The 26,563-nt window shown below is 42.8% G+C and overlaps 7 protein-coding genes across 10 annotated transcripts; all 7 read right to left on the bottom strand.

Annotated features, from left to right (window-relative positions):
- Window positions 1-4,152: 4,152 nt before the first annotated feature.
- LOC6534289 (period clock protein) lies at window positions 4,153-4,626 on the bottom strand. The gene has a single exon (XM_002094934.3). It carries the CDS (start codon window positions 4,582-4,584, stop codon window positions 4,273-4,275), a length of 312 nt encoding a protein of 103 aa, XP_002094970.1. The 5' UTR covers window positions 4,585-4,626; the 3' UTR covers window positions 4,153-4,272.
- A 473-nt stretch (window positions 4,627-5,099) lies between these two features.
- Window positions 5,100-11,457, bottom strand: LOC6534288 (phospholipid-transporting ATPase ABCA1). Its single transcript, XM_002094933.4, has 11 exons — window positions 11,237-11,457; window positions 10,690-11,170; window positions 9,414-10,628; window positions 8,063-8,698; window positions 7,166-8,000; window positions 6,860-7,099; window positions 6,516-6,804; window positions 6,131-6,440; window positions 5,737-6,062; window positions 5,620-5,685; window positions 5,100-5,497 (listed from the first exon to the last, which is right to left on the bottom strand). Exons 1-11 carry the CDS (start codon window positions 11,455-11,457, stop codon window positions 5,314-5,316), a joined length of 4,803 nt encoding a protein of 1,600 aa, XP_002094969.2. The 3' UTR covers window positions 5,100-5,313.
- Window positions 11,458-11,575: 118 nt separating this feature from the next.
- Window positions 11,576-14,197, bottom strand: LOC6534287 (nucleobindin-2). Its single transcript, XM_002094932.3, has 2 exons — window positions 13,825-14,197; window positions 11,576-13,367 (listed from the first exon to the last, which is right to left on the bottom strand). Exons 1-2 carry the CDS (start codon window positions 14,062-14,064, stop codon window positions 11,898-11,900), a joined length of 1,710 nt encoding a protein of 569 aa, XP_002094968.3. The 5' UTR covers window positions 14,065-14,197; the 3' UTR covers window positions 11,576-11,897.
- Window positions 14,198-14,666: 469 nt separating this feature from the next.
- Window positions 14,667-16,669, bottom strand: LOC6534286 (probable ATP-dependent RNA helicase DDX52). 2 transcript variants are annotated; one of them, XM_002094931.4, is made up of 3 exons: window positions 16,541-16,669; window positions 15,109-16,487; window positions 14,667-15,045 (listed from the first exon to the last, which is right to left on the bottom strand). In XM_002094931.4, exons 1-3 carry the CDS (start codon window positions 16,601-16,603, stop codon window positions 14,703-14,705), a joined length of 1,785 nt encoding a protein of 594 aa, XP_002094967.1. In that variant the 5' UTR covers window positions 16,604-16,669; the 3' UTR covers window positions 14,667-14,702. The 2 variants fall into 2 exon arrangements, with proteins under 2 accessions (XP_002094967.1, XP_015050544.1); XM_015195058.3 differs by having other exon boundaries at window positions 15,109-16,484; window positions 16,541-16,640.
- A 372-nt stretch (window positions 16,670-17,041) lies between these two features.
- LOC6534285 lies at window positions 17,042-18,611 on the bottom strand. Its single transcript, XM_002094930.4, has 2 exons — window positions 18,170-18,611; window positions 17,042-17,964 (listed from the first exon to the last, which is right to left on the bottom strand). The coding sequence occupies exons 1-2, from the start codon at window positions 18,497-18,499 to the stop codon at window positions 17,065-17,067; spliced, it is 1,230 nt and encodes a 409-aa protein (XP_002094966.1). The 5' UTR covers window positions 18,500-18,611; the 3' UTR covers window positions 17,042-17,064.
- A 305-nt stretch (window positions 18,612-18,916) lies between these two features.
- Window positions 18,917-21,268, bottom strand: LOC6534284 (arylsulfatase B). Its single transcript, XM_002094929.4, has 5 exons — window positions 21,093-21,268; window positions 20,876-21,035; window positions 20,124-20,612; window positions 19,152-20,048; window positions 18,917-19,095 (listed from the first exon to the last, which is right to left on the bottom strand). The coding sequence occupies exons 1-5, from the start codon at window positions 21,201-21,203 to the stop codon at window positions 19,058-19,060; spliced, it is 1,695 nt and encodes a 564-aa protein (XP_002094965.2). The 5' UTR covers window positions 21,204-21,268; the 3' UTR covers window positions 18,917-19,057.
- Window positions 21,269-21,653: 385 nt separating this feature from the next.
- On the bottom strand, window positions 21,654-26,563 carry LOC6534283 (battenin). 3 transcript variants are annotated; one of them, XM_015195056.3, is made up of 6 exons: window positions 26,503-26,563; window positions 23,249-23,462; window positions 23,051-23,181; window positions 22,793-22,951; window positions 22,393-22,732; window positions 21,654-22,312 (listed from the first exon to the last, which is right to left on the bottom strand). In XM_015195056.3, the coding sequence occupies exons 2-6, from the start codon at window positions 23,450-23,452 to the stop codon at window positions 21,878-21,880; spliced, it is 1,269 nt and encodes a 422-aa protein (XP_015050542.1). In that variant the 5' UTR covers window positions 23,453-23,462; window positions 26,503-26,563; the 3' UTR covers window positions 21,654-21,877. The 3 variants fall into 3 exon arrangements, with proteins under 3 accessions (XP_015050542.1, XP_015050543.1, XP_002094964.1); XM_015195057.3 differs by lacking the exon at window positions 26,503-26,563 and adding an exon at window positions 25,212-25,333; XM_002094928.4 differs by lacking the exon at window positions 26,503-26,563 and adding an exon at window positions 25,225-25,333.

Genomic DNA, 26,563 nt, shown 5'->3' with positions numbered 1-26,563 from the left:
AGAAGGACTAAGAACCCTTGCGATCTGTGACATCAAAATTAACACAAAATATCCCAGCAGAAACGAAACCAATTGCACCTCAATCTAAATTAAGCCCGTCGCAGGAATACCGTTGAGAACCCAAGGTATTTTACCAATCATGGCCACAATTTCTCATGCTTCTGCGAACATCGGGGAACAGTTTGCCACATTCCCATTGAGCCGGAAATGTGCAGGAAATGCGAGTAAACACAAAAAGCGATTCGAGGCGAAAGTGGACATCCGCAGGACAGCAGCATCAATGGCGTTGGAGGATGTTGAAGGAGAAGCCACTGGGTCAGGTTATTCGCATTCAATAATCCCCCGCAAACAGCAACAAGGAATCACAGTGCAATAACAAGGCGAGGAGTGCACAGCAAAAAGCATATCAAACTATTGTTACCAACATAAAAAATAGAATTCCCTATATAATGATAATCGTTAATCGTTTTATTACCAAAATATAATTTACCCTTACAATATTTTATTTCAGAATCAGCATTATTTACATCAAGCCATGTATTGCGGTACAATAAAACAATTTTGCCTTCTGAAACACCAAGAGACTCAACAATTTTTGTCAGTTTAAGAAATAACAAGGGGACAGTGGAAAAATGAAGAAAACCAGGGGGAAGAGAGCAATGGACAAGCCTCGATGGCAGCTTGACTTGCTTGATGGTATTTCCCTTTTGTCACTGACATCAATTGCTCTCCACTGTCAATACAGAAATATTGATAAAATGATCCGGTCACTGCAATTTTTCTATGATGCGCCAAAGGAGGAGATAATATTTATTGGTATTTCACGGTTATGGACGCCACATAGTTTTTTTAATCGGTTATTATTGCCTAATTACAATTATTGCTAATCTGATTTAAATCTGTATGTTTTGAAAGCCAAAACCATTTAAGTCACACTCTCTATTTTACCCTCCCGTACAAATTTTAATAAAATTCTTAGCCTTCTCATTTTCATCTATAATTGACCCGATGATTTACATATGTACATATAATATTTATGCCTTTGAGGGTTCAGCGAAGTCAAAAATGACAAAAAACCGCAGCGGACCGTCAAAAATTCGTCATGCATACGATTTCTCCTCCAAATGTGACGCCATCACTAGTCCTACATGCATACACTGAGAGATAAGAGCTATTCCACAAGCTTACCGATAAAATGTATTAACAAATATTGAAATATTTAAATATCAGTTAATACGTGTTAATACACGGTATATAAAATATATTTTCTTTTATTTTTTCGACATGTCAAATTATGAAATATGAAGTTGTTTATGCCTTAGTCTTCGTTCAATGTTTGACAAGCACGATGAGCATTTCAGAATCGAGGGCACAAAACAGTAATCTATTTAATAAACCACGTGATCCACTCGGGGCGACAATGTCAGCACGGTGAAATGCCGATGGCTATGCTATGTACCCGGAATCCTCACCTATGAACTCTTTGCATCCAAACATCACTCCACCAAAATAAATTATTCAGTGCCCTGTGAACGCTTGAATGGATCGCTATGCACAAATATCAAATGGAGGGGCCACGGATAGACTGATAAAATACCATTCATACACTTTTCAAATGCTTTTGCCATTGGCACAAGACTTCGTTTACATTTTGATGTCATACAGACAACTAAGTACATTTCCAGTTGTTAAAGTATTTAAATTTTAAAATCGATTGCATAACTAGTTTAGTCTTTGAAATTGGGCTTCAAGAACAAATTATAGAATTTATAATATAATTTAAAACTGTGTTTCCCCCCAGAGATTACCTGTGCCCAGAACAGAGATACTTCAGAATGGTTTGGTATAGTGCGAATGCTGATTATAGAAATCACACTAACTCAATTATACGCACTCGTAAGCACACACACGTAGTCCAGGGGTCAGGGTATTATAGGTTATATAGAGTATATACGGCAAGTTACAAATGTGGCGAGGGAAGGCATGAAAGGTGGAGCGAGGGACACGCGTAGCCGCAGGACATGATGGCATATGTGCAGCCTTCCGATGATGGGCATCGCTAAGCGGTTAACCGCAGATGGCAGTCGATTCTGTCCTGTGTCGAGTAAGGACCCCAAAACCGGAACTCGACCCATTTTGGGGCACAATTGTAACATTATTTTAATGAAAATGACGCCTGATTGAGGGGGCGGCACTCCAGAATCACTTCCCCTCGAGCCCCACGCCCATGAAATGGGTCCAACTGATGCGGTCAACAATTGTGAGCGTCGGAACAAGGCTTACGAAATAATAATAATGCAAACATCGAATGGAGGAAGTTGCCGGCGAAGCGGCGAATGCGGAGCTCAACCCTTTGGACGCAGCTGCTCCGACAGCATCCAAAATGTAAACAGCAGTGGCAGGAACACAAAGTGCCCTAGGTGCAAACACGTACTGCAATTCAAATAAAGAAAACAATAATAGAGAATGGAGTTGAAGCCACAGACATTGAAGGGCAAAAAGCCAGAGAAAAGCGCAAATATCTACCAGCGCAGAGGACTTACAAATGGACCCACGTGGCTATACCCTATTCAAGAAATAGAAGGACAAGGAAGATTTTAGCACTAGGTTATGTTCCTGGCTGATATTATATAGTATTAATAATATCAATATCAATAAATAGCAATTGAACATAAAAAAGATATTTCGTATTGGGTATGAGTTGCAAAACCAATATTAATTTGAGTCCGAAAATAATAGGCTGTTGTTCAACTTTTTGCCATATACCCTTCCGCCATTTAGAGTATTTGTGGGGCCTGCCACTTTTTCTTGGTGAGTCTTAGTGAAACATTTGCTTTTCGCTGTTGGCTCTCAGGATAACCTTTTTCCTTCCGACCTTTCCGATTTTTTTTCCCTCCCATCAACCTGCCGCCACTCCCATCAGTAAACCGTTCTCACGTTGCACACTTTATTGTGCATTTCAATTGTTTTTCTTGTTATTTTTAAGCTTGCAAGTGCACTTTCCAATATTGATGATGGGGCGCCACAAAAGATATATTATGTAACTATATTTAACGCTTCATTGATCAAGAGCCAATCGAAAATTGAACGCATTTGCCTAATCAATGAATTGAAATAAACGTGAAGCCAACTATATGGAATGAGGTGGCTCTGAAATTCGCTGACAACCAAACAGAACAGTTGTTTATAACAAATAAGGAAAACTTAACTCTTAAAATTGATTTAAAGTTACAAAAAAAATATAATATATTATATATTAATTAAAAAAAGATAGTAAATGATGTTCGCTTTCTTCAGAGATGAAGAGTAATTGGCAATTGATTGGTATTTGGAGCAATAAAGCAAAAAGTGATCATTGAATTACCAATTACTATATTACTTGCACCTTAGGCATTTACACACATACAAAGATTGGATGTCAAGTCTCAGTAGCAAATTGGATAAGAGATGGAGATAAAGGTGTACTTCATGCTCCGTATTATAGCTAGCTGTCAGGTGAATTCCTTTACAAGAGATTGGAATACCGTGGCAGAATCGATTTGAGACAGGACTCCCTTGTGAAACAGATTGCCACTCGAAAATACCAGAATTCGCCGAAAGGGTCTTCCTCATCCTGCACCATAAGTGAAAGCAGCTGCGCGTCCTCAATGTGTACCTTTATAGCACCGTGTTGACTTTGTAATGGGTCATCGTCAAGTAAGAGCCGACGGGCCTGGTGAATGCCGGTCCTTCTGGGTTAAGGTCTGCAACGTACATATACTTCCACCTTTTGTCGAAATCTAATTGCAGACACCAAGAATCTGAGCAATAACTTTATATCCTAATTTATCGACACACTCACATTGAGCGCTTTCTTTTCGTCCTTGCTACTTCTTCAGAGCACCAAACTATGCTAGACAGATGCTTATGACTAAAATAGAAAGCATTCAATAAGATTTTATAAAATAAAATTCTGTTTAATACTTATGCTGAGGTGAAATTAAAAACAGCCGATTCGTATTACTATATTTTTAATATATTTTCAATATACCTTGTCGTGTTATAGGTAATTTAATCGATCGACCTAAAGGACATGTTAAATATGGAATTGCTTTACATATTTTTCTGTCCAATGCACACATGGGTTCGCAGCGTAATCGAAAATTTTAGAAATTTGTTTTTAAAAACTTTAAATTTATTTCGGAACAAGATGCTGGCTGTTTATGGAACAACAGCGAAACGAGACGAACATGTCTGCAGACCTTCAGAAATATATTGTAAACTTTTCACAGACTAGCCCCTTCGGCGTCTTCGCTCGGCTTCTAGGCGCCTGCGTCGAATTCTCCTGAGGATGCGCCTTCTCCGCCGATGTATTCTTCGGTGGTGCTCGGGCGCATCCGTAGTGGTGGTAGTGGTGGTTGTCGGATCAACAGTTGTCGTTGTGGTGGTTGTTCCGGTGCCGGTACCAGTCCCAGTCCCAGTACCAGTTCCAGTTCCAGTGCCCTTCCCAGTAGTGGTTCCTGTGTCGTCCGACAAGGAGCACTCAACAAAAGACAGGCAGCAAAAGGCCATCACTGCAAAAGTCGTAGAAAGTAGTAGCCTCATTTTGAATGAGGTTGGACGTCTGGTACGTTAAGATTTGTGTGCCGTTTGAAGGCGTTGCCAGCCAATTTATAGCCCTACTCGCACCAATACTCTTGCTTTTTTCGTCGACGGTATGGAAAAATACAAGACTTGTTATTCGAACGCAAAATAGGTAATTACAACAATTGGTGTTTACTTCTTTACTTGAAGAAAACTGTTCTGTTAAGTCAAACAAACAGTAGTTTGACTAGCTCACATTAAAGCAAATATGTATTTTTATACACGCTTTATCGCATTTATGCCTCGTTTGGTGCTCGTATACCTGTACTTCTTTATTTCAATACAAAATCAAACCAAATCAAACTGCTTTGCACTATTTATATCCCAACTAATGCTGTAAACAAACATGTTAATATTTTTATTGATTTACCAGGCATCTATCTGACCGAAATTGTTACAAGTCTGCTTAACCCTCTTAAGCATTTTTTCTTTTTAAAAATGATACCTACTTATCTATGAATCTAAGCCAACTTATATTAAATGCGAACATTATACAAACATTGTATTTTATTGTTCACTTCATTTGCAGTAGCTGTGAACAATTTTTGTGTGCAAGTCTTGGCCGAAACATTCTTGTCCTTGGGTGAGATATAGTAGATAAATGACAACCCTGTTTATAATTACCAATAATTAATATGTTGACCCTTCGTCTGTAATTGGAGAAGAGCTATGTATTGTATACTGAGGCTTCTACTTCTTTTTTATTCTCTCCTCAGCAATCTTTTCAAATACGTCTTCCAAAGATGGCTGTGATAGGGAATAGTCGGTCAGCTTCCAGGACCTGCGATTGCCTTCGACGAATTCAAAAATCTGCGACCAACTAGTGCCTTCGGGAATTAAATATGTTAGCCTGCCACTAAACTCGTACTTTTCTCTAGAAGAAAATAATGTATGAAAATCCCGTACGATCATATATATAAATTTTAAAAAGAAACAAAAACTTATTAATGTGATATAAATTGAACTTGAGGGTAATTTAAAAAAAATCATACTTACTTTAGTTCTACCTTGGGATAGGACTTGTTGATGTCCTCCTCAATTCTAGTGAACATCGCCACCATTCTGAAAGGATCGTATACAGATACAAATTCGCTAATCAAGTTTAAATCTTACTTATCGGGCTCTTCATTTACAACCAACTTGAGCACCATTCCCTTGCATATTTTGTTTTTGACGTGCTGATTCGATCCCATGGCGTATATGCTGCCGTCCACCAGGACAACGCTTTTCGAGCAAAGGGCGTTTATCTCGTCCATGTTATGGGAGGTAAGCAAGACGGCTTTGCCCTGCTGAGCCACCTCGTTGATAATATTCCAAACGTGTCGTCGCGATGCGGGATCCACGCCAGCACTGGGCTCGTCCAAACAAATAAGTGAGGTTGCCCCACAGGCAACTGCAGCGTTGATTTTGCGTTTCGTGCCTCCACTGTAGTAAGTAATCTGAGGTGGCCATGAACATATTGATCTATTCCATTGATTAACCAAAGTCATGTTCCGTGTACCCTTACCCTTTTATCCAAGTGCTTCCTGAACCCGAACTGATCGCTCAGTTGTTCACATCTTTCATTCAAGTGTTTGCTTGAACAGCCCTTTAACAGAAGGAACACTTTTAGAAGTTGGCGCCCGGTGAGAAACTCGAAAAATGAGTCAAATTGGGGGCAGTAGCCGATTTCCTTCATCGCCTTATTCCGATTCATTTTCATGCTATAGCCTGCGATATATATGTTTCCTTTATCGATCACGTGCTCGCCAACTATCATTTTGAACGTGCTGGTTTTTCCAGCGCCGTTGGGCCCAAGAAGTCCTAGGCAATGTTTTCTGAAATATATGCACTTCTTTCAGTTCGTAAAACAAAAATGAAATTTTAATTTTTACGAAAATAAGTACACTCACGGTTTCAGAGCAAAGGAAATGTTATTGACTGCTATGGGACCGCAGCAATACTTCTTTGAAACCTCATTAACGACCAATGCCCGCGATCGTATTTGATCAGCATCCATAGCTCTTATTTTCTCGGCCTCTCTAGACACTTTGGGATCCTCAATTGAGCTCTGTGACCTGGTTCTGCAGCACCCTATACATCTGTACCAAATACAGCTGCCGTACTCTAAAAACATTATCAACATAAATATTATGATGGCCTCCAAAAGCATAATCAGCATCTCAGGCCAGATCAAGGGATCTGTTACAAATAATTTGAATTATTGTGAACTAGCACTACGTTCTTCAAGACTCACTTTTGCACACACATCGTGGATCTACGAATACAACTGGGTTTATGCAATTCACTTGGTCAGAAGCTTCATTTGTTTCCGAAATGTAGGACCCGCACTGGTTATTGTAGCCGAGAACTTTTATAATGCTCTGAGAGCAGGCTACGATGGGATGCAAGTTGCAAACATATATTAATACATATAAGATTTCATATTTTGGCGCGAACACTCCGAAAAGCAAAACAAATGACCTTATTATAAGACCTGAGAGAAAGTTAGAGGTTTTAATTAAAATTGGAATGAATGTTTGATTGAAATATTTGATCTTACTGCTAAATATTATTAAAGATACGATTAGAAATGAGGCCGAAAGCGCAACTATCAAGAAATAGGTAAATATCAGACCCGCAAGTCCGGTGACCAAAAGCACGATCAGCATAAGGTACCAGGGCCCATATCTGTACAGGGGAAGCAGCAGGGCCAGCACCAAAATAAAATAGACCACAAAGTCGAAGGTTAGGTGACTCAGCCAGTAAGTGATCATCCCCAAACCAGAAACCTCCTGCTGCATCTTCATGTGCGATAATTTCTCTTGGATTACAGCATTCGAGAAAATAACCAAGGCACACCCCACAAAAAAAGTGACATAGAGTGGAACTTCTAGCATTTCAGGAGTGTAACCCTTCAATTTACTTTTCTCTATAAATGGAGCGCTAGTAACCTCTATGTTTATTTTTGGGCCAATGAGCTCGCGCGCCATGGCATTGTAGACAAGATTAAGGATCATGGGCGCCGCATGAACGTAGTGCATGGGTCCGACCCAGCCTATAAGACCCAGCCGATCCTCAGTGTCGATAGCCATTGGCATGAAGATGATCTCGCGTGTGCCCTCTCTCGACTTCCAGGCATTCTTTACGAAGTCCTTAACTGGTTCGGATATTACCTTAAGTTGGAACTCTCCCTTGATCAACGACGCTATATACTGTAAACGACGTTCTTCCTTATATGACTTTTTTTCCGGTACTGACAACAAAATTGTGGCCCTATCATTCCCGTATTCGGTGATGTTCATGGTCTGCCTGCCCAACTCCTGATGGTTCTTGGCCAATATCAGCATAGTTAGATAGTAAACAATGGGAATCAACATCAATAATATAAAGAAAACCTTTGTACAAAGTAGAAGATACATCAAAGTTCAATTAACTAAAATGTGGTCGGTCACATTACCTTGCTGTCATACAGTGCCAGAATCTTCTTGGTCATCATTGCTCTCCATTGCTTTCCACAGCTGCGAACATTTTCATCCCGATCCTCATCTTCCCCATTACCTTGATCATCATTATCGTCATCTCTTTTGTCAGCACCTCCCGTTTTGCGAGTATCGGCGTCCTCCGCCCCAAAGCTCATGAAAATCTCCTCCAGGCTCACTGAGCTCATGCTGAAACCCCGAACACCCAAAGTATTCATTTGGCGCTCCAAGTCGCGGAAGAGCGAGGAAAAGGAATTTGACTTGCTTAAAGGCAGCTTGTAGCAAATATCTCGGCCCATGATACTGAACGGTTGGATATTACCCACATGGCGAGAAATCAGGGCAGTCAGCTGCTCCACGTCACATCGCTTCCTGGCTTCGCAGGTAAGCAAGCAGCTGGCATCTACCAGTTTCTTGAGAAATGGCAGCGATCCAATGCATCGTAACTGCCCATCGTTGATGATGACCATCCGATCACCCAGGACCTCTCCGTCGTCCAACTGGTGAGTGGTCAGGAGTATGGTACATCCTTCCTTCGCCTCCAGTATTAGTCTCCACAGCTCCCGCCGGGCGCCTGGATCCAATCCGGTACTGGGCTCGTCGCAGATGAGAACCTAACCCATATATGTACGTATGTGTATGTGTTTATTATACTTTTTAATATATTGCACCTGCTGTACGCGTTCGAAGCTGAAGCTTCATGAACAAAAAAGTACAAAATATATTCAGCCCCTTCAGGCCGAAAGAAGTGTTTGTTAAAGGTTGTCACAAACTAGCATAGGTTTTTTTACCCGTTACTCGTAGAGTAAAAGGGTATACTAGATTCGTTGAAAAGTATGTAACAGGCAGAAGGAAGCGTTTCCGACCATATAAAGTATATATATTCTTGATCAGGATCAATAGCCGAGTCGATCTGGCCATGTCCGTCTGTCCGTCCGTATGAACGTCGAGATCTCAGGAACTACAAAAGCTAGAAAGTTGAGATTAAGCATACAGACTCCAGGGACATAGAAGCAGCGCAAGTTTGTCGATTCATGTTGCCACGCCCACTCTAACGCCCACAAACCGCCCAAAACTGCCACGCCCACACTTTTGAAAAATGTTTTGATATTTTTTCATTTTTGTATTGGTCTTGTAAATTTCTATCGATTTGCCAAAAAACTTTTTGCCGCGCCCACTCTAACGCCCACAAACCGCCAAAAACTGTCAGTGTTGAAGACCTCCTTCGCACTTTCACTAGCTGAGTAACGGGTATCAGATAGTCGGGGAACTCGACTATAGCGTTCTCTCTTGTTTTTCGTTTGAAAAGGGTTTACATGACTACTGTACCTTGACTCCACCGCAAAGAGAACAGGCGAGACTTAGACGCCGTTGGGTTCCACCGGACAGATACCGAGCTGCCGATCTCTTCTTGTCCACCAGATTAAGCTTCGTCAGGTAATTTTGCACCTCCTCCTTGACTTTTGCGCCCCGGAGTCCTCGAAGCCGGCTGAATAACTCAATGTGATTGGAAGAGCTGAGGTGCTTAAAGAGGGCATTGTGCTGCTGGCACAGACCAATGCAGCGCTGCGCCTTCCTCCGTTCCTGACGAATGTCAAAGCCATTTATGACAGCCGTCCCCGAAGTTGGCGGAATGAATCCGGCCACCATACTGATCAGTGTGGTCTTGCCTGCTCCATTGTGTCCCATTAGCACCGTGATCTGTCCCTCGAACATTTCGAAGCTAACATTCTTCACGACATCCACCTTGCCGAAGGTCTTGCTGAGACCTCTGATCTGAACGCCGACGATCTTGCCCACGGGGTCTGGCTCAATAAATTTGGGATCGGGACGTTCCTCATCTGGAGCCGCCTTGTATATGCCGAACAATCTATTAAAGAGCGCCCTATAGGGCACGAAACTGTCTGTGGAGCAGCAGTAGGTGCACGGGAAATGCCAGGGACGAGGAACCCCGTAAGGCCCAGGCCGGACTTGCTCGATATATAGACAAAGAAGCAAGAAAAGAAAGCTGACCAATAGCATGACCAGCAGGATATAGCCAGCGCTGATCGCTTCTCCCGGCCATGGAATCTCGAAGAGATTACTCCACTGCAGACCTTCACCATAGTTCTCCCAACTAACAATAATGTTCATTAGCGAAACCAATCCAGAAAAATAAAAAAGGCTGCTGAAAATACTAAGTCCCACCGAATTATCGACGGATGGGATGATCATAACGGGTAATTGGGTTGCCAAAATAACCAAGAACGTGATCAGAATAATTCGATATGTTGTAGAGAAAAAACTGCTCAATAGGAAGCCAAAGCAGATGGCGCAGTGAAATAAGACTAGCAGAACGACCAGTAGCATTGACCAGTGGGTGAAGGGCAGAAAGGATATCTCAGATTCTGGTGGGACGAGTTTCCAGAGCAATGTTATTATCAATAATCCGATAAGGCCAATTATGAAGGTGTGGATGTACCACGCCACCCACTGCAAACAAGAGCCCACACCCATTTGCATCAGTGTCACCTTAAGCTGGAGCTCCTTTTCCTCGACGATGGTCTGCAACATAGAGTATGAGAAACTTTGGATAATCTGAACAATATAGCTATTATTCCGATACCTTTGTCAAATTTATAGTCAAGACGAGGAAAACAAGTTGAATAACTAAAGGGGGCAAAAATTTTAATGGCGTATCCTCAAAAAAGGGCGGGGAAGGAAGGTCCTTGATTAGTGGAAAGTTGAGATCCTTCTGGGTATTATTGACTTCCTTAAGCTTACGCTTGATATGAACTTGGCTCAATGCCTGCTGTATGGCTAAAAATCCGGTTTTATACAATGGATAGTGTCCATCTGCTGCGTACATAATATTGGCCTTAAAATCAAGTGTATGGGGAGAACGAAGAGTGAAAGACAGTTTATCAGGCCATTCATTCCAGTTATCAGAAAATTCGATACCAATCACAGATTTGGATTTCTTCGAAAAATTAACCAACGCATTATTAAGTTTGTACTTGTTTTCAAAGCCTTTGGAATTATTTACTTTAAGCTCTGCCACAATTGACTTGATCAATTTAGTATTGGGTGAGAAATAAATATATGAGCTATAGGAATAGCAACATAAAGTTGTATCTTTAAATAAATGGGAAGTACATGCATGATAGACTTACGGAAATTTAGAAAGACCCAGCGCAGTTGGTTTCGGTTCCTTTATTTGTTTACTGGTTTTGAATGTCGCAAAAAGCCGAAGACACATACAAAGTAAAGGGAAGATGGCAAACACTAATAAAAGAACGGGAATGTAGCGTCTGCGGGCTTTGAGCATTAAGAAGTCTTTCCACACAAGCAACAACACCGTCATAATCCAGTTCGGAGGTTTGTGGTCAGCCATATTGCAAGTTTTTTTTGTAATTTGATTTGATCCAAATACCTTCAATGTCTAACAGTGATGTCAGTAAACTAAAAGCAACTTTGTTTAATTTGTGACTGACTCAATAAACACAGCACGGTTTCGTTTCATTGCATTTATTTTGTATTTGATGTTCAGGTATTAACTCATATGTACACAAAATTCGTTAGAGAATTACATGACGGAAATGCAGAGCTAAGGGATAAGAGAAAAAAGAGTACAAAAAGAATGAAGTAGAATGTAAAAGACAATGCGGTAGTCATTACGACAATCAGTTACTTCTTCGTAAATTTGCTACATAATTATAGTGTGATATTGATTTTGGTGAGCTATTTCAGTCCAATCACATTGTGTTCTCGTTACCAGAAGTGTGTAATGCTTTGCTTACATGCCCCAAAAGAAATGCGTTCGCAAGGGAATGCTTAGTGTTGCTGATTTGATGATTCTTGATGCTGTTTCTGTTGTTGCTGCACCGGCACCTGTTGATTTTGCACGGGCGGAGGACTCTGATTGTTGAGCTGTTGTTGCTGTTGCACAGGTTGCTGCTGCTGTTGTACTGGTTGTTGCTGCTGTTGCACAGACTGTTGCTGCTGTTGCACAGGCTGTTGCTGCTGTTGCACAGGCTGTTGCTGCTGTTGCACAGGCTGTTGCTGCTGTTGCACAGGCTGTTGCTGCTGTTGCACAGGCTGTTGCTGCTGTTGCACAGGTTGTTGCTGCTGTTGCACAGGCTGTTGCTGCTGATAGACTGGCTGCTGTTGCTGATACACAGGCTGATTTTGGTAAACAGGTTGCTGTTGCTGGGGGATCTGTCCTGCGTGCTGGTAAACCTGGTTGGGATGCAGCTGCACCGGCTGTTGTCCGTTTCCGTACTGCTGCTGCTGGTATTGCTGGGCATACTGCTGTTGCTGCTGCGCGTATTGCTGTTGCTGCTGGGCGTGTACTTGGTCAGGATGCTGGTAGTGCAGTTGGGCGCCTGGTGGTGCCTGTTGGTAGGCCACTCCTCCTGGTGGTGGAGCAACGTAGTATCCCTGTGGCATGTTCGGGTGCGGTGGCAGCTGGCCCTGGGCAATCAGGCGCTGCACTTCCTCCTGCCGCCGGCGTTCGTACTCCAGATACTCCTCGTGCGTATACTGTTGCTGTCGGTCGATGGTTTCCCATTCAGGGTCCTTTTGGAATTCTTCCTTGTTAGTCTGCATCATGAACTCCTCCACGCTGATCAGGCCGTCATGGTTCGTGTCCGTTTCCTGGAAGTAATGCTCGCGCATACGCTCCATTTCTTCTGCCCGCTCCCTCATATCATCTTCGGGCAGATCACTTTGATACACTTTATCCAGTTCCTTAACAAACAGAGCCTTAACCTCAGCTTCGTCCCAGTAGCCATTGCTGTCGACATCGTGGATTGAGAAGAAGGTCTTCGGGTCAAAGTCGTTTTTGTCCATGTGGTCCTGTTTCTCCCACACATCCTCTAATTGGGCTTTGTTTCCGGGGTGGTGCAGCTTCTCGTGGTCCTTGTGCTTTTGCTCCTTCTCCTTGATCTCGGCCTCAAACTTCTTTCGCGACTCCTCATCCATCTCCTTTTTCTGCGCCTCGCGCTCAAACTCTTTCTGCATTTCGTACTCCTTAAACTCGCCACGTCGCTTGCGGTCCGCTTCGGCCAGATCGTCGGATGTCTTCTGAATGAGCTTTCGCAGATCCTCGATCTCGAAGGTATGCTCGTTGTCGTGGTCCAGATGCTGAGACACCTTTAGGTGCTTCCGGTCAATGTCGTTGGACAGCTCGTACGCTTGGTTTGCCAGCTCTCGCAGACGCTCCACTTCGCGGCGCTTGATCTCGTCCAGCTTGGTCCGCACATGGTGGTTTACATAGTCCAGCTCCTGTGCGATCTTGCCACTCTGTAAATTAAAATTGATTATTAAGCAACTGCTTGTGTCATATCCAGTTAATAAAGAGACTTAAGGTTATTTAATTACATCTTTACATGTTAATTAGAAAATATAGTTAAAGCGAAGCGCACTTAAATTATAAATTCCATTTAAATGTATATACGATAAGTATATATTTTACATTTTTTAACTGCCTGCAGTTCTACAGTTACAGTTACAGTTCTAAGGAAATACGCTGGACTGCTTACATTTAGGTAAAAGGCGAGCAATCCAACGATTATGGTAACAGAAATGTCTTTATCTGACTATTTGTAAATGCATTTTGGTAAGATAAGCTCCGAATGTAAACGAATCTGCTACTAATCGGTGTATTACTGCAAAGGTAATGTCAATTTAGCAACAAATGACTATAGTTGCGTTTCGAGACGTGGAATACATAGTTCCGGGAAGTCTGCGTCCTACTCACTCGAATGTCGGCCTCGGGCGCTTTGTCCAACTTCTTACGGAACTCGGGATCCGCCTCAAGGGCCTCGACCACCTCCCGCAAGTAGCGCTCGTACTCCAGGGCCGTTTCCACGTCGGCGGTGGCCGGAGTAGAGGACTCCGTCTCCTTGTTAGCCTTCTTGTTTTGCGTTACGGGCAGGGCGAGAATAGAGGCGGAAATCGCAAGCAGTGCCAATCCCAGCAGGGCCACGTTCTGCGACATGGCTGCAAGTACGTGTGTCTGTACTTCCCACTTTTTCCCAATGCAGGCCGACAACTGTGCAAATATCTTCACAAATAACAAATATTCACAAGAATATTCTGACGTGTCGAAATTGCGTGAGACCTTACCGCACCAGCTAGAGAATAAATGCAAGTCCATGCAATAAATACCCAAACATATGGTAAATATACCGGGAATATACCACACTTTCAGCCAAAGACGCACACCATGTAGTGTTGGAAAATATTATTGGTCGTTGCGCCTAAGTACAAGAGCTATTCGGCATAAATTCCTAAATAAAAACTAACCAAGGTAATAGCCATTTCTTTTTTACATTTAATAACATATTTCATTAAATAATGGTAGCCTAAAAGACATACATATATCCGACTGAAGGTAATTGAGCCCCGAATCCCAGTAGGTAGTTCCAGTCTCAAATTTATGTATAATTATATTAAACTGCTTTCCAAATCGTTTTTCGGTAAGATATCATCTGATTTGAAACATAATCGCTACCTTAATGATTCAGTGTGAATCGAAATTCGAAAAAAATTTTTAAGTACAACGTACAAAATATGAAAGCGGTTAAGTCAAAAAGTAGATACATTTTTTAATACACTATACTTTAATTTCGCGTATTAAGTAGGAATATTTTTCCTTTTTGCTTTCGACATATTTCCTTTCTTTTTTTCGGCAGGCTTGAGGTCTGCTTTAATATTGCTCAGCTTTTTCTGCCTTGACTTTGAATCTTTTTCATTGCCGTTCCGATTTTTAAACAATTTTTCGGTTCTTTCAACTTTTTTCAGTTTAGCGGATTTGTGCTTCTCGTTGCTTTTCGTCTCCGGTCGTATCTTGGTCGATATGTCTTCGCGATCCAAAGGTTTCTTGGCTCGCATCTTGGCCTCCGATTTTCGAACCTTCTTCATTTGCAGCATATATTCCGGAACGGATCCCCCAGAGTTTTTAATTATAAGCGCGATGCTGAGGGATAAGAAAGAGTTTTTAAATCGGTCGCTAATAGCTCGTTTTGTAGCGTGGAGTTACCTTCTTAAATTTGATGTGTCCTCTTGTGTGAAAAACGTAATTGCCCGACCAGGACGTCCAGCACGTCCTGTTCTGCCGATCCGATGAATGTACGAGATGGTGGTGGGTGGAAAGTCGTAGTTGATCACCAGATTGACACCCTTAAAGTCAATGCCTCGGCCCATGAGCTCCGTACAGATGAGCACCCAAATGCTGCCCTCTCGAAACGCTCTCACACAGTTGTCGCGCTGATGCTGACTCCTTTCGGCATGGATAACGTCCACGTTGATGCCGTCGTAAAGCAGCTCCTCGAACAGTTGCTTGGCGCGCTCCTTGCTTTGAACGAAAACGAGCACCGGGGGCTGAAGTCCTTGGCGCACAAGGTCTCGCATGGCCACCAGCTTACCGCCCTCGGATCCGACGAACAGCAGCTCCTGTTGAACAGTTTCCGTGGCGCTATTTTGCACTCCAATGGTGATGCGCACTAGGTTTTTGAGGTGACGTAATGCCCATTTTGCAACTGGCACAGTGTACGTCGCACTAAAAAAGGCCACGCACTTTGTTGGATGTGAGCACGCGGCATATATGTCGTCTAACTGCTCTTTGAAGTTGTTTTGCCCTTCCTCCATTAGGCGATCTGCCTCGTCCAGTACAAACCATTCGACGTGGGACAAATCCAGCAAGGGTGGCTCCTGCTGCAGGAGGAACCTCACGCGGTTTGGCGTGGAGACAAGGATGTCGTAGCGTTGCTTGCATTCGGCACCATGTTTCTGCTTGGCCTCGCTCACCTTGCTGATGAAGTGGGTGCTCAGGCCCGTTTGGCGGGTTAGCTCCGCACACTCGCGGTAGATTTGCTGGGCCAACTCGCGGGTGGGAGCAAGGACTAGAGACCTCAGTCCACTGGTCTTGTGCACCTTTAGGCCATTGATGATGGGTGTGAGGAAGGCCAGAGTTTTGCCGGATCCAGTGGGTGCACAGGCCATTAGGGCCCGTCGCTGGAGGAGCACAGGCAAGGCCTGCATCTGAATCGGCGTTGGGCGATCAAAGTTGCGAGACAGTAGGTTTTGCTGCAGGCGAGGCAGCATCTTAAAGTCTTTAGTCAGACTACCGAAACTGTCCACTGGCGGGGGAACATTCTTGCCCAACACACTGATGCCGTACTGCTTCCGCGTTTCGTTCGCCTCATCGACTGCCCTTTGAAGCTCTAATTCCTTGGGGGACAGAGTCTTCTCTTTCTTAGGCTTCTTGCGTTTGGGTTGATTGCTGAATGCCCCGTCCAAGAGGCGGAATTCTGTGGAGTCTTCATCATCCTTATCTGACTCTTCGTTTTTTGCCGGCTTCTCATGTTTAGAAACTTCCAGTCGCGGCTGCGGTTGGGCTGTTTTTTGGGGAGGCACCTTCTGCAACCGTTTTATTCAACTTGTGAGCATTGCTTTTAAGCAAATACACTTACCTTTGATTTCTTGGTGAAGCGAACGCCCGCCGTAATCAATTTAAATATATCGTGCTCATCCATTTTCTCGAAAACAACGCACGTGCAATTGTTTTGATTCTAGTGCTGTGCTACCAGATCGTTAAAACTTGTACATAACAGAGCGCTGTTAACTGCAACAGCATATTAACCCTTAAATGACCCCTTATTTAAATTATTAATATCATACTCATATAATCAAAATTAAGCTATTGTCAAAAAAAAGTTTTAGAACAAATTTTAAAGATTTTTAATGAAACAAAACCATTTTTTTTTAAATGTACCTATAATGTAGATTATTTGAATTTGAGAAAACTTTTTTCTTAACTTAAATATATAAATATATTAAGCTGATATATAATTGAAATATATATTTTATATATATTGGATAATAATTTAAATTATTTGTTTGCTGTATGACAATCCACACTTTAATACTATAAATAAGAGTTCAAAAGCGCCCTTAAATAATAGAAAGCAATATTCATTTTATGAGAAACACTACTTTATTCGCCTGCCTCTATGGCCACCAGTTCATCAAGGAGCTCAACCCTTCGCTGCAGTCCCTTGGAGTCCTTCTCGCTTCCCCTGACACCCGCCACCACCCCGCCCCAACTAAAGGATCTATGTCCAGGGTCCTCCAGTCCATCATCCAGGTACTCCTCGCATATGTTGTGCATCGCACAGATGCTCTCCACAATGAGGCGCACCTCGTTCAAATCTCGGGCCTCTAGGGCGTACAGGGTATTGAACCGTCGGGCTAAGGTATCCAGTACCTGTTCCGCCAGCTGAAAGGCGGGACGTAGCAGTTCATTGAACACCGCATCCTTGCGAAAGCACTCGGCCTCAATGGGCCGCATCAGGTAGGATTTGAGAGGAAACACCTCATTCCCGATGAGATAGCTGCCCGCCGGCATGGTCCTTGGATTCAGGGCCAAGGTCTGGCCAATGGGTGAGTCCTCGAAGCTGTACTCCATGGCCAGCTCTACGTAGCAGTCGACGATCTTCCGCTCGGCATTGCAAATTAACTGGAGAACCACCGGCACATCGGCGTGCTCCGACTCCAGAAATACGTCCAGACGCCTCAGCGTTATGATGCCGAACAGTTCCCGAAAACAGCGCAAGTGCTCTAATTTCTGGTACCCCTGCAGGGTGCTCCGCTGGGCCGCCAGTGAGTTTGGCCACTTGATGAAGCTCTCGTAATTATCGGAGATGCAGTGCCAGAATGCCCGCACTACCTGCTGGCAAAGAGCCCAGGGAAGTCGAAACTTTCGGGCGATTTCCTCGAAGTGCTCGTCGGTGGACAGCTTCCACAGGGCCAAGGACACCATGGTCTGCGCCGGCGGAGCAGGATAGCCTGGCAACGCGATTCCGCATAAAGTTTTCTCAAGGTTTTGCTGTATTTTCTGAAATAAATAAATTGTGCCTTTCATTTATGTTTTTACTTTATGCATTTGCATGCTTGTGGTAATTTTAGGATTAGGTTTTTTATACAAATTATAATTTTAATAGAACGTATAAACGTTGTTGAAAACAAAGAAAATAAAGTATTCATAAATTATAAAGGTTCCAGACATTCCTTGTAGATTCTGAACACCTGTCCATATTTACCAGGAATGTAAGTTTGCGCATGTGGAGGCAGGACTCGAACTGGGCATCCGTGTAGCGGTGCAGGAGGTTGAGTTCCGGGTGGTGCCACTCCAGCTTGGGCAGCTTTAGGTCCTGTTTCTGGTCCTCCGGATCCTGGGAGATCCTGCGCTTCCGACTGGATGCCAACGCCCGTTTCCGCTGCATCAAAGCGAAAATCTCAGCTTCATCGTCGTCCTCGTCGAAGGACAACAGTGGATAACTGCCTGAACTGATGTCCACGGACGGCTGGTCAATAAGCAAATCCTTGGTGATTATAGACGCAATGTTGGCAAGCACAGCGCGTTCCTCCATTACGAGTCCTTTGCAATCTCCGAATTTTTGGTTCGTTTTATGATTTATATCCTGTCACCCGGCTTCATCAACCCCCTTTTTTGATCGATGTGTGTGTATTTTTAATCAGCTGTTTTCGTAGATTCCAGTGTGGTAAACTACGCTTTTTGTAAGCAAAATTATATTTAGAATAATTTGTTTTTTTCGAGGTTGATAGCATTTGCCAATTTTATACTTTCATCCAAGCACTTAAATTATAAAATTCAAAAATGTTATTTTGCTTACATTTTACATTATAAGGAAACAGAGCTGCCATATGAGTTACAGCAAACATATGTTACGGAACTGTTTAACTGTTTAACGCAATGTTAAATGGATTACAGCACAACCGTTATTATTTAAGTATGTTCTTACATTTTTCAGTTGCTTAAAAGAATGTTAAATTTTTAATTTCTCATTTATTTCATTATTCTCATTTATACTAAAAAACTTAAACGAAATATGTATTTGCATCATTGTCTGCTTGCAGACTGGCAATCATTTCTTGCTCTTTTACCTAATTTCTCTATTTTTGGCTTATTAACAAGGTATGCCTTCGTAGTCGCATTCCAAAGGAACTATAAAATACTCGGTTAGAACCGTATTAGAGTACCGATCGTTAACAGGAACTTACCGATTTTTGGCTTCAGCACTTCAAAGGACTCCCAGGCGCAGGTGTGCAATGTGGGATCTGCCTCCGGCATGCTGGCTCGATTTCCCGGGCGGGATGCACTGGCTCTTAGTTCTTGAACACGTCTTCGTAGGGCGGCCAAAACATCGGAGTGCTTCTCGGAGTAAACCAGATTGTTCTGCTCACAGGGATCCGTTGATATGTCGTACAAACACTCCTCTAACAGAGGATTACATGACCTCTGGAGGTCTCCACAACGCACAGCAGCCAATCGACGGGTGATAGAAATCCGTTGTTGCGTCAGTCGTCGCAAATCGTAACGAGAAAGGGCCCTTGAGGTGGCGGAATTGCGCACAGTCACCGCATAGCGACTCTCGCGGGGATCCAGGTCGTCCAGTTCCCGGTAGGTGAGCAACGAGTCGTATCGACCGGCGGCAGTGGTGCCATTCACATACTTCCACTGTCCCAATTGGAGAGCAGCCAGGCGCCAAACGTCGTCCAAGATGTGCAGAATCTCTCGAGGAACGTGGGGAGCATCTGCGGATCCGGATAGCTCGGCCCACAAATCGATTCCGTCCAGTTTCAGGGTGCTATCCAGCTTTATGCCTGCAGCACGGCAAAGTGTTGGCAACCAGTCGGCCACATATAAGGGCTGACTGAAGATGGAGCCGCGTGCCTGAAGCTTGGAGCTCCAAATCGCACCAGCCACCCGTACTCCGCCCTCCCACGGTGTATTCTTCTGCCCACGGAGTGGAAAATTGGAGCCCGTATTCGCGAACATACCCACCGAAGGGGCTCCATTGTCCGAGTAGAAGATCACAATGCTGTTCTCCAGTTGATCCGTGGCGGCCAGTGAGCTCATTATACGGCCCACGCTCTGGTCCAGTTTGGAGATCATTGCTGACGATTAGATCAGTTTTGTGGTAAGTGACAATAAGTTTGACAATAAAAATTATATTTTTAAAGTTTATTTACCTGCATATTTCCTTCGGTTGGGATCCTTAATGTAGGAAAACTTTTGTATCTCCTCCTCGGGAGCTTGCAGAGGATCATCCTCGTTGGCCGTGTGGGCAGCCAGGTGGCTGAGCATCAGGAAAAGGGGTTGCTCCTTACCAGCATGGCCTTTAATCAAACGTTCCGCCTCAGCGGTAAGCAAATCAGTTACATAAACCCCACGATCCCGGCACTCCAGCTCCATGTTCCGCCGGAAATCGTAGCCCAGGCTATAGTTGGCCACCGGCATCTTGGATCGTCTCTGGAAGTAGTCTATATAAGCGCCCCAATAGCCGAAGTGATAGTCAAATCCCCTCCGAGTGGGCGTATATTCCGGGCGGGAGAAGCCCAGGTGCCATTTTCCCACCAGGTTCGTGGAGTAACCAGCTTCCTTGAAGATCTCCGGCATCAATGTGGCATTGAGGGTTAGGGCCCATGGCTCTTCGTTGCTAATTACAAAGTGCTGAGTACCTACGGTAATCGATATATTAATTGCCTTGGCTCGCTCAAATACGTATCTTACAAAATTAGAAAAGGTTTTAATAAACTAATTGTGTCAATAAACCTTAATTTGGAAAAGTCATTTTCGTTTAGTTAAAAATAACCATTTCAAACGATTTTAAATATGTTATTTTATACGAGTATTACATTTAAATTTGAAAGATGGAATCTGGTAATGAAAACTTCCGTCATTTATCTACAATCACTAGTAAAAAAAGATATACGATACTAACCCGTGTGTATTGGGTACCGGCCGCTGAGCAGTGCTCCCCGCGATGGAGTGCACATCGCCGGGGCGTAGAGGCGATCCAGTAGACGACCGTGATAGGCCAAGGCATCGATATTGGGGGTTAGAAACTCCCGGCCGCCTCGAAAGCTCACATCATCGAAGCCCTGAGAGATTGTTTGCTTTAGAAATGGGTTGATTTATGACGGCGAAACTGGTCCCACCATGTCGTCGGCCATAATGATGATTATGTTGGGACGCCGTGCTGCAGCAGATTCGTCCGACTTTACCCGTTGCAGGCAGAGCAAAAGCAGAAACGCTGATAAGCCCCGCATTTTGGTTACTCAACTCACGAATTGGACAAACACGTAATATTCGACTGCTTTGCACAGCCGCTACCGATCAACTGAATCGGCGAGAGCTCCACGTAACATCTCGCCCCGAATCGGTTTGCTTTTCGATCTCCCAATCAGTCTCAGCCGGCATTTCACTTCCAAGCCGAACGTTTGGCGTTCGATTTAAAACCAATCAAACCGAATTAGAAGCGACTAGCAACAAGTTTATTTACTAACCCAGCTCCTCCACCAAAAGTATGCGCAGCAATTATAATGTTTAGGTAGGTAGGTAGTGTAAATACGTACACTTCAATAGGCTTTTTGTTGGAGTCAGTTGAATAAACTCACAGCATATGGAGCATATTCTGTCTGGCATCAGTGTGCTTATCAAAGTGGTTAACCGTGAGCAGCTTGAGCAGAATAATCCAAGAAGACATAAATGCACATCTATTATTATTATTATTATATATGTATTATTATTTTTGGTATTAAACTTTACTTAAGTAGTAGTCTAACAGAAGCATACTAACTATAAAACGATGATTTTGGGTACCGGAAGCCCAGCGATCCAGCTATTAATACTATAGGGACATGCACAGACACACACGCTTAATTAGCTACACACGCACACAGTAAAGGCATAATCTGATCCTGATTCTGATCCTCGATCCGTATCACCAAACGAGGCTCCTGGCCGCGGCCGGAAGACCACAGATCGCGTTGTGCACGGGAATGGCCAGGAATCCGGCCAGGGCAATGCCATAGGAGTCCGACTGAACCACCATGGCCATGGCGAACTGCTGGCGCTCCGGTGAGATTTCCTTGGACATCCGGTAGAAGGTGTTCACGTAGGCACCACCGCCCAGCAGTCCTTCCCACAGAACGATGGCGAACACGATCCAGATGCTGGGGGTGTACCACCAAATGACCTCGGTGAGGAAGTAGACCACGTTGACGAACTGGAATATGGACATCAGCCAGATCTTGTCTAGCTGGAAAAGGTTGACCGAGGAGCGCGAAATAAAGACTCCGATTTGATAGTCCACATTCAGCCAGCGGTACTGCGAGTCTTTGTCCAGGAATATATCTTCAAAGTACACCAATTCGAACTGAAAAATGGATAAGAACGAATTGAAATTGCATAAGTTGGAATAGCTAAAGCTTAAAGCTTAGAGTACATGAAACTCACCAATCCTTGATTGATGAAGTATTCGAAGAAGTAAACCAGGCAAAGAGGCAACATGTACTTGAATAGGTGCTTAATATAGGACAGCTTTTCCTTGAATCCAACTAATGGCTTCTCATCGCTGATCAGGACTTCCGTGGACTCAACCGTCGTAACCGGCAATATATCAATTTGTGGACGACGAAGTAGCAACCAGAAGGCAAAGGCCTCAATCGCAGGGAAGATCAGCATAATCAGCATAGTATCTCTGGGACTGAAGTCTAATGATCTCAAGCTGGCATAGCTCAAGGATCCGATTACTCCGGCGCCACCAGTTCCGGACGACCAAGTGGATATCACATTCCTGAGGAAAACATATGGAAGTAAAGAGATTCTTTTCAGTATTTTAACTACCCAAACTCACTTGTTGTATCGCGAGGAATAGGCCAAGAAAGTGGTCTCTCCTATGCCGCTGCTGGCTGAAGTAATTATGACTCCCAATAGAGCCATCCATTCGGCATTGGCGAATCCAACCAGAAGGAAACCAGCTGCTGAAAAGGCAACGGCAAGAGCTATCCGAAAACTAATATAATAAAATAAATAAAATATCAAACATCAATTTTAATTTTAAAGTAATAAAATTAATCTAATTTCAGGCAAACAAGATATACTATATACTCACTTGACCCAAAATGGAAAGAATGGCATTAGAATCTTGACAAATAATGAGGGCAGCACGTCAGCCAGCAAGATAGCCCCCGTTGATACCAAGTGACAATTTCTTCCCGACAAGCTTTCTTCAGAGTCATCACTCTAAAAAATAAATAATTATTTAGACTGACAATTAATGAAGGCCTTTTATGGTATTTAAAATGCTTACCGGATTAAACTGCTTGATAATATCGTGGGCAGCACTCAACATCACCACGTATCCGTAGTTGTTGCACAGACCGAGGATCCAGTAGGAAGTCAAGTCCCGCCACAAGCCCCTATCTTGGCGAGAGCTGCGAGAGGCATCTCCAGGGGTGACCACCACTTGGGGATCATGTTCGGCCTCGGCCTCTTGTTGCTTGCTTGCCGTCATATTGAGCCGGCTAAATACAAAATGAAAACCCCTTATGTTTAGTACTTTTGGCCAGGGAACATCCAACAAACTATATTTGATTCCTTAAATAATCTTGTCATTTTGCCATTTACTTATCTATACTAAACTCTTTTTGTTTCTCTTAAAAACGCAAAAACTCCATTATCTCTTGAAAATGTAAAATTTTGTTGCTCTTCACAATAACTACTGCTATAGTTGCACATACGCCAATTGTTTAACGGGTTAGGCGTGAACGAAGGTGGTTTTAAAACTTCAAAACGGCAACGATATGAATGTCACGGTTTAATTATATGAGTTTTTCAAGAGCTTTTCTACACCATTTATTTGTTTCGAGAGACAAATGAGTTTATCATCACCTTACCTAAGTTTATTTTAATGGAACGATTATTAATTGAGTTATCTTCTGTAACTATGAGCTATTTTGTACTCTTAAAAAGAAACTGCAATTCACTCTTCGAAGCCGAGCAGCCCACTACTGCTAGAGTCGAATTTAAATAAATTGTTTAATTTTCCAAGCTGAGCATGTGCGTACGCAGTCTTGAACTTGACATAATATGGTCACTGGGGGAAGTGCCTAAAATAAATGGAAAGTACGTGCAATAAATGCTAAAAAATGTACAAATTGTGTTGAAGGTAGTGAAAGACAGCTGTTTAGTTCAGACTCAGGGTTTGACGGGTTAAGAGACTCGTTATTTATATAGTTAAGTGCCTTGCGGCATATTTTCACGGCAAGTGCACACGTATTTCCTATTTAACTATTTGAATTTGTAATAAAGTGAGCCTATTACTTTACACATTTCTCAGGCTCTAACTATACCTTTTAACTAGCTTTTTTTTACAATGCTTGGCGGTCTTAAATAAATAAGATTCTAGAGATCATTCAGCTATAGAGGGAAATTAGCTATGTGGGATTTTACCGGATATATAGATGTATATATGTATATAACAGTATTTTGGCAAAGTTTTGGGTAGTGCAAAGTGCAAATGAATTGATTTGTTTACATCCGACAGAACTTGTGACCGATAATAGATTGAAGAGGAAATGGGGACAACAGATGGGATAAAATAATCTAAACCGTTCAATGCACATATTCCCATTTCACAGAACGGCTTTTATAAGCGCCCTTGACTGACAGCCTTTAATTATCCAGATCATTTAAGTTAACCTTGCAGCAGGCCAAGCAAAATCAAATAATGTAATCAACAATTAGCACGAGCTCTGTTAGCCAACAAAGAAAAGGCACGCCAACTGTAAAATAATTATAACAAATTTAATTATAACTAATTTAATGAATTCAGAAACCAGGCAAATGCTTTTTAGCCGTCCTGCACTTTGTTGGCCACTGACTCATTCTGAAGATTCACTTGATCCATTTGCGCAGTTATGAAGTTGTTGACCCACTTCGAAGTGCACTTTCCTATCCAGTTACTTTTGCTTGCTATCAAAAAATTGGATACCCGGCCGAAATGCATTTCGAAATATCACTGGTAAACTGAGAATGCTATATTCTGAGGCACACAGTTTTTCAATAAGAGTAATGTTACGAAAGTAACAGTACTTTTTTTCGTAATAAATTTTAAGTTTTAGATACATATGTATTTAGTTTGAATTTAATGCAATAAAATAAAAACAATGGTTAATTTACTGCAAATTTAAAATTGTTTCCAATTCGCTATAGAGCTCACTAAATACTTTTCCTTGTACTATAGAATTTTTTAAGGCCCTATGAAGTACAACCGTAAATTCTTGCCACTATTTTTCGGCTTGGTAGTTCTAAGGCTCCGAGAACTGATGAATACGGCGGCGACGACGACGATTCGCACTTCGAGGCGATCGCTGAGTGACTGAACGTGTGCGAACCCTCCCAACGGAACGAGAACCAATAACAATCGGCGACTACAATGGAGCCAAGCGGCTGGGACCCAAAGTATGAGGTATCACGCGAGTTGCCAGCGGCAGCATAAAAACTAAAACAATTAAAAGATGCAACAAGTGCCAAAGTGCCGATCAGCAGGTTGATCGAACGTAGATCGGTAGCAGGTAGCAGGTAGCAGGTAGCACACATTACACACTGCGCATTACACATATCATTTAATTCAATTCAATTCAATTCGATTTGTTTCGATTCGACTTGATTCGAGTGACAAAAGCGGGGGAGTTGAGGCCGGTCAGCGAACGTCACGTTTTTCGGGTTGGCAAGTGCATTCGCATTGCGTTTAGTATGCCCTCTCAAGAGTGCGGAGATTACGATAAGATGTTCGAATTTCTCGATGGCGAGAATCTGCGAACCTTGTGATTCTTTATGGTGGGAAATGCTTATCGGCTGGCGGTCTTTGGCATTCGTAGATCCCGAGCAATCCAAGAATCGAACTGGTATAGATTAGATTATGAAGATATTGTGTCATTACAGCGGGTTCTTAACGATTTTCATTACTTTTGAACGCCGCATGTGCTAGCTCTTGATTGAAGTATTGACATCATATATCTGTCAAGTGATCAACTCTATATGGTAGGGTATTTCAAATTCGTTTTTGTGCTAGCTTTCGGAAATAGCACCTGTTATTGAATAAGTCGAAACCATTTTAATTACGTTTAACTTTCAGTTGGGCAGCGCTGTTAACTGTGTTTTGTGCGGCTCAATATGAAATAAGCACTAATTTATAGTTTTTCTGGCGGAGCACGTGGCGTATGCGTAATATTAAAGGTGCCTTTAAGCTCAAGACCACCTGTTTTCGGTAGTACAACGGATTTGAAAAAGTAGTCTCAATGAAAATATTTTACTTGCTGTTGGTAAACCTTTCTTTATTATTGTTACACAATAAACCAAACGGAGGTTATTTAACTCGATGCAAAACGGTTCGCTTATGCAAATCACATTTACCCGTTTAACTGGAAGTGCTGGCTAATTTTATAACAACGGAATTTAATTGAAACGGAAATCTGAGTTACTTTCTACGGCCATAAATCCGCAATAAAATGTAATAAACATTACTCCCCCGGGTGAATACCAAACACCAGCCGTACGTACACTTTCGAATGATTTCCGGCTGCCACTCAATCCGTTCGAGCAATGAAAATCTACTGAGGAC

Source organism: Drosophila yakuba, chromosome 3L, assembly GCF_016746365.2.
Source record: "Drosophila yakuba strain Tai18E2 chromosome 3L, Prin_Dyak_Tai18E2_2.1, whole genome shotgun sequence".
Classification (NCBI taxonomy): Eukaryota; Metazoa; Arthropoda; class Insecta; order Diptera; family Drosophilidae; genus Drosophila; species Drosophila yakuba.
The sequence above is the reverse complement of the archived record's forward strand: the minus strand, read 5'-3'. Positions and strand labels throughout refer to the sequence as shown.

Coding starts and splice junctions, on each gene's coding strand:
- LOC6534286 (XM_002094931.4), bottom strand. CDS start 16,603: ATGGATGAGCACGATATATTTAAATTGATTACGGCGGGCGTTCGCTTC. Junction 16,488..16,540: donor GCTTCACCAAGAAATCAAAG/GTAAGTGTATTT, acceptor AAACGGTTGCAG/AAGGTGCCTCCCCAAAAAAC. Junction 15,046..15,108: donor GACACATCAAATTTAAGAAG/GTAACTCCACGC, acceptor CTTATCCCTCAG/CATCGCGCTTATAATTAAAA.
- LOC6534283 (XM_015195056.3), bottom strand. CDS start 23,452: ATGACGGCAAGCAAGCAACAAGAGGCCGAGGCCGAACATGATCCCCAA. Junction 23,182..23,248: donor TTATCAAGCAGTTTAATCCG/GTAAGCATTTTA, acceptor TTTATTTTTTAG/AGTGATGACTCTGAAGAAAG. Junction 22,952..23,050: donor TTCTTTCCATTTTGGGTCAA/GTGAGTATATAG, acceptor TTATTATATTAG/TTTTCGGATAGCTCTTGCCG.
- LOC6534287 (XM_002094932.3), bottom strand. CDS start 14,064: ATGTCGCAGAACGTGGCCCTGCTGGGATTGGCACTGCTTGCGATTTCC. Junction 13,368..13,824: donor CGCCCGAGGCCGACATTCGA/GTGAGTAGGACG, acceptor TTTAATTTACAG/AGTGGCAAGATCGCACAGGA.
- LOC6534289 (XM_002094934.3), bottom strand. CDS start 4,584: ATGAGGCTACTACTTTCTACGACTTTTGCAGTGATGGCCTTTTGCTGC.
- LOC6534288 (XM_002094933.4), bottom strand. CDS start 11,457: ATGGCTGACCACAAACCTCCGAACTGGATTATGACGGTGTTGTTGCTT. Junction 8,001..8,062: donor TGGCACTGTATGACAGCAAG/GTAATGTGACCG, acceptor CTTTGTACAAAG/GTTTTCTTTATATTATTGAT. Junction 6,441..6,515: donor ATTTCCTTTGCTCTGAAACC/GTGAGTGTACTT, acceptor CATATATTTCAG/AAAACATTGCCTAGGACTTC.
- LOC6534285 (XM_002094930.4), bottom strand. CDS start 18,499: ATGGAGGAACGCGCTGTGCTTGCCAACATTGCGTCTATAATCACCAAG. Junction 17,965..18,169: donor TGCGCAAACTTACATTCCTG/GTAAATATGGAC, acceptor TATTTATTTCAG/AAAATACAGCAAAACCTTGA.
- LOC6534284 (XM_002094929.4), bottom strand. CDS start 21,203: ATGCGGGGCTTATCAGCGTTTCTGCTTTTGCTCTGCCTGCAACGGGTA. Junction 20,049..20,123: donor CAACCGAAGGAAATATGCAG/GTAAATAAACTT, acceptor TCTAATCGTCAG/CAATGATCTCCAAACTGGAC. Junction 19,096..19,151: donor AGTGCTGAAGCCAAAAATCG/GTAAGTTCCTGT, acceptor AGTATTTTATAG/TTCCTTTGGAATGCGACTAC.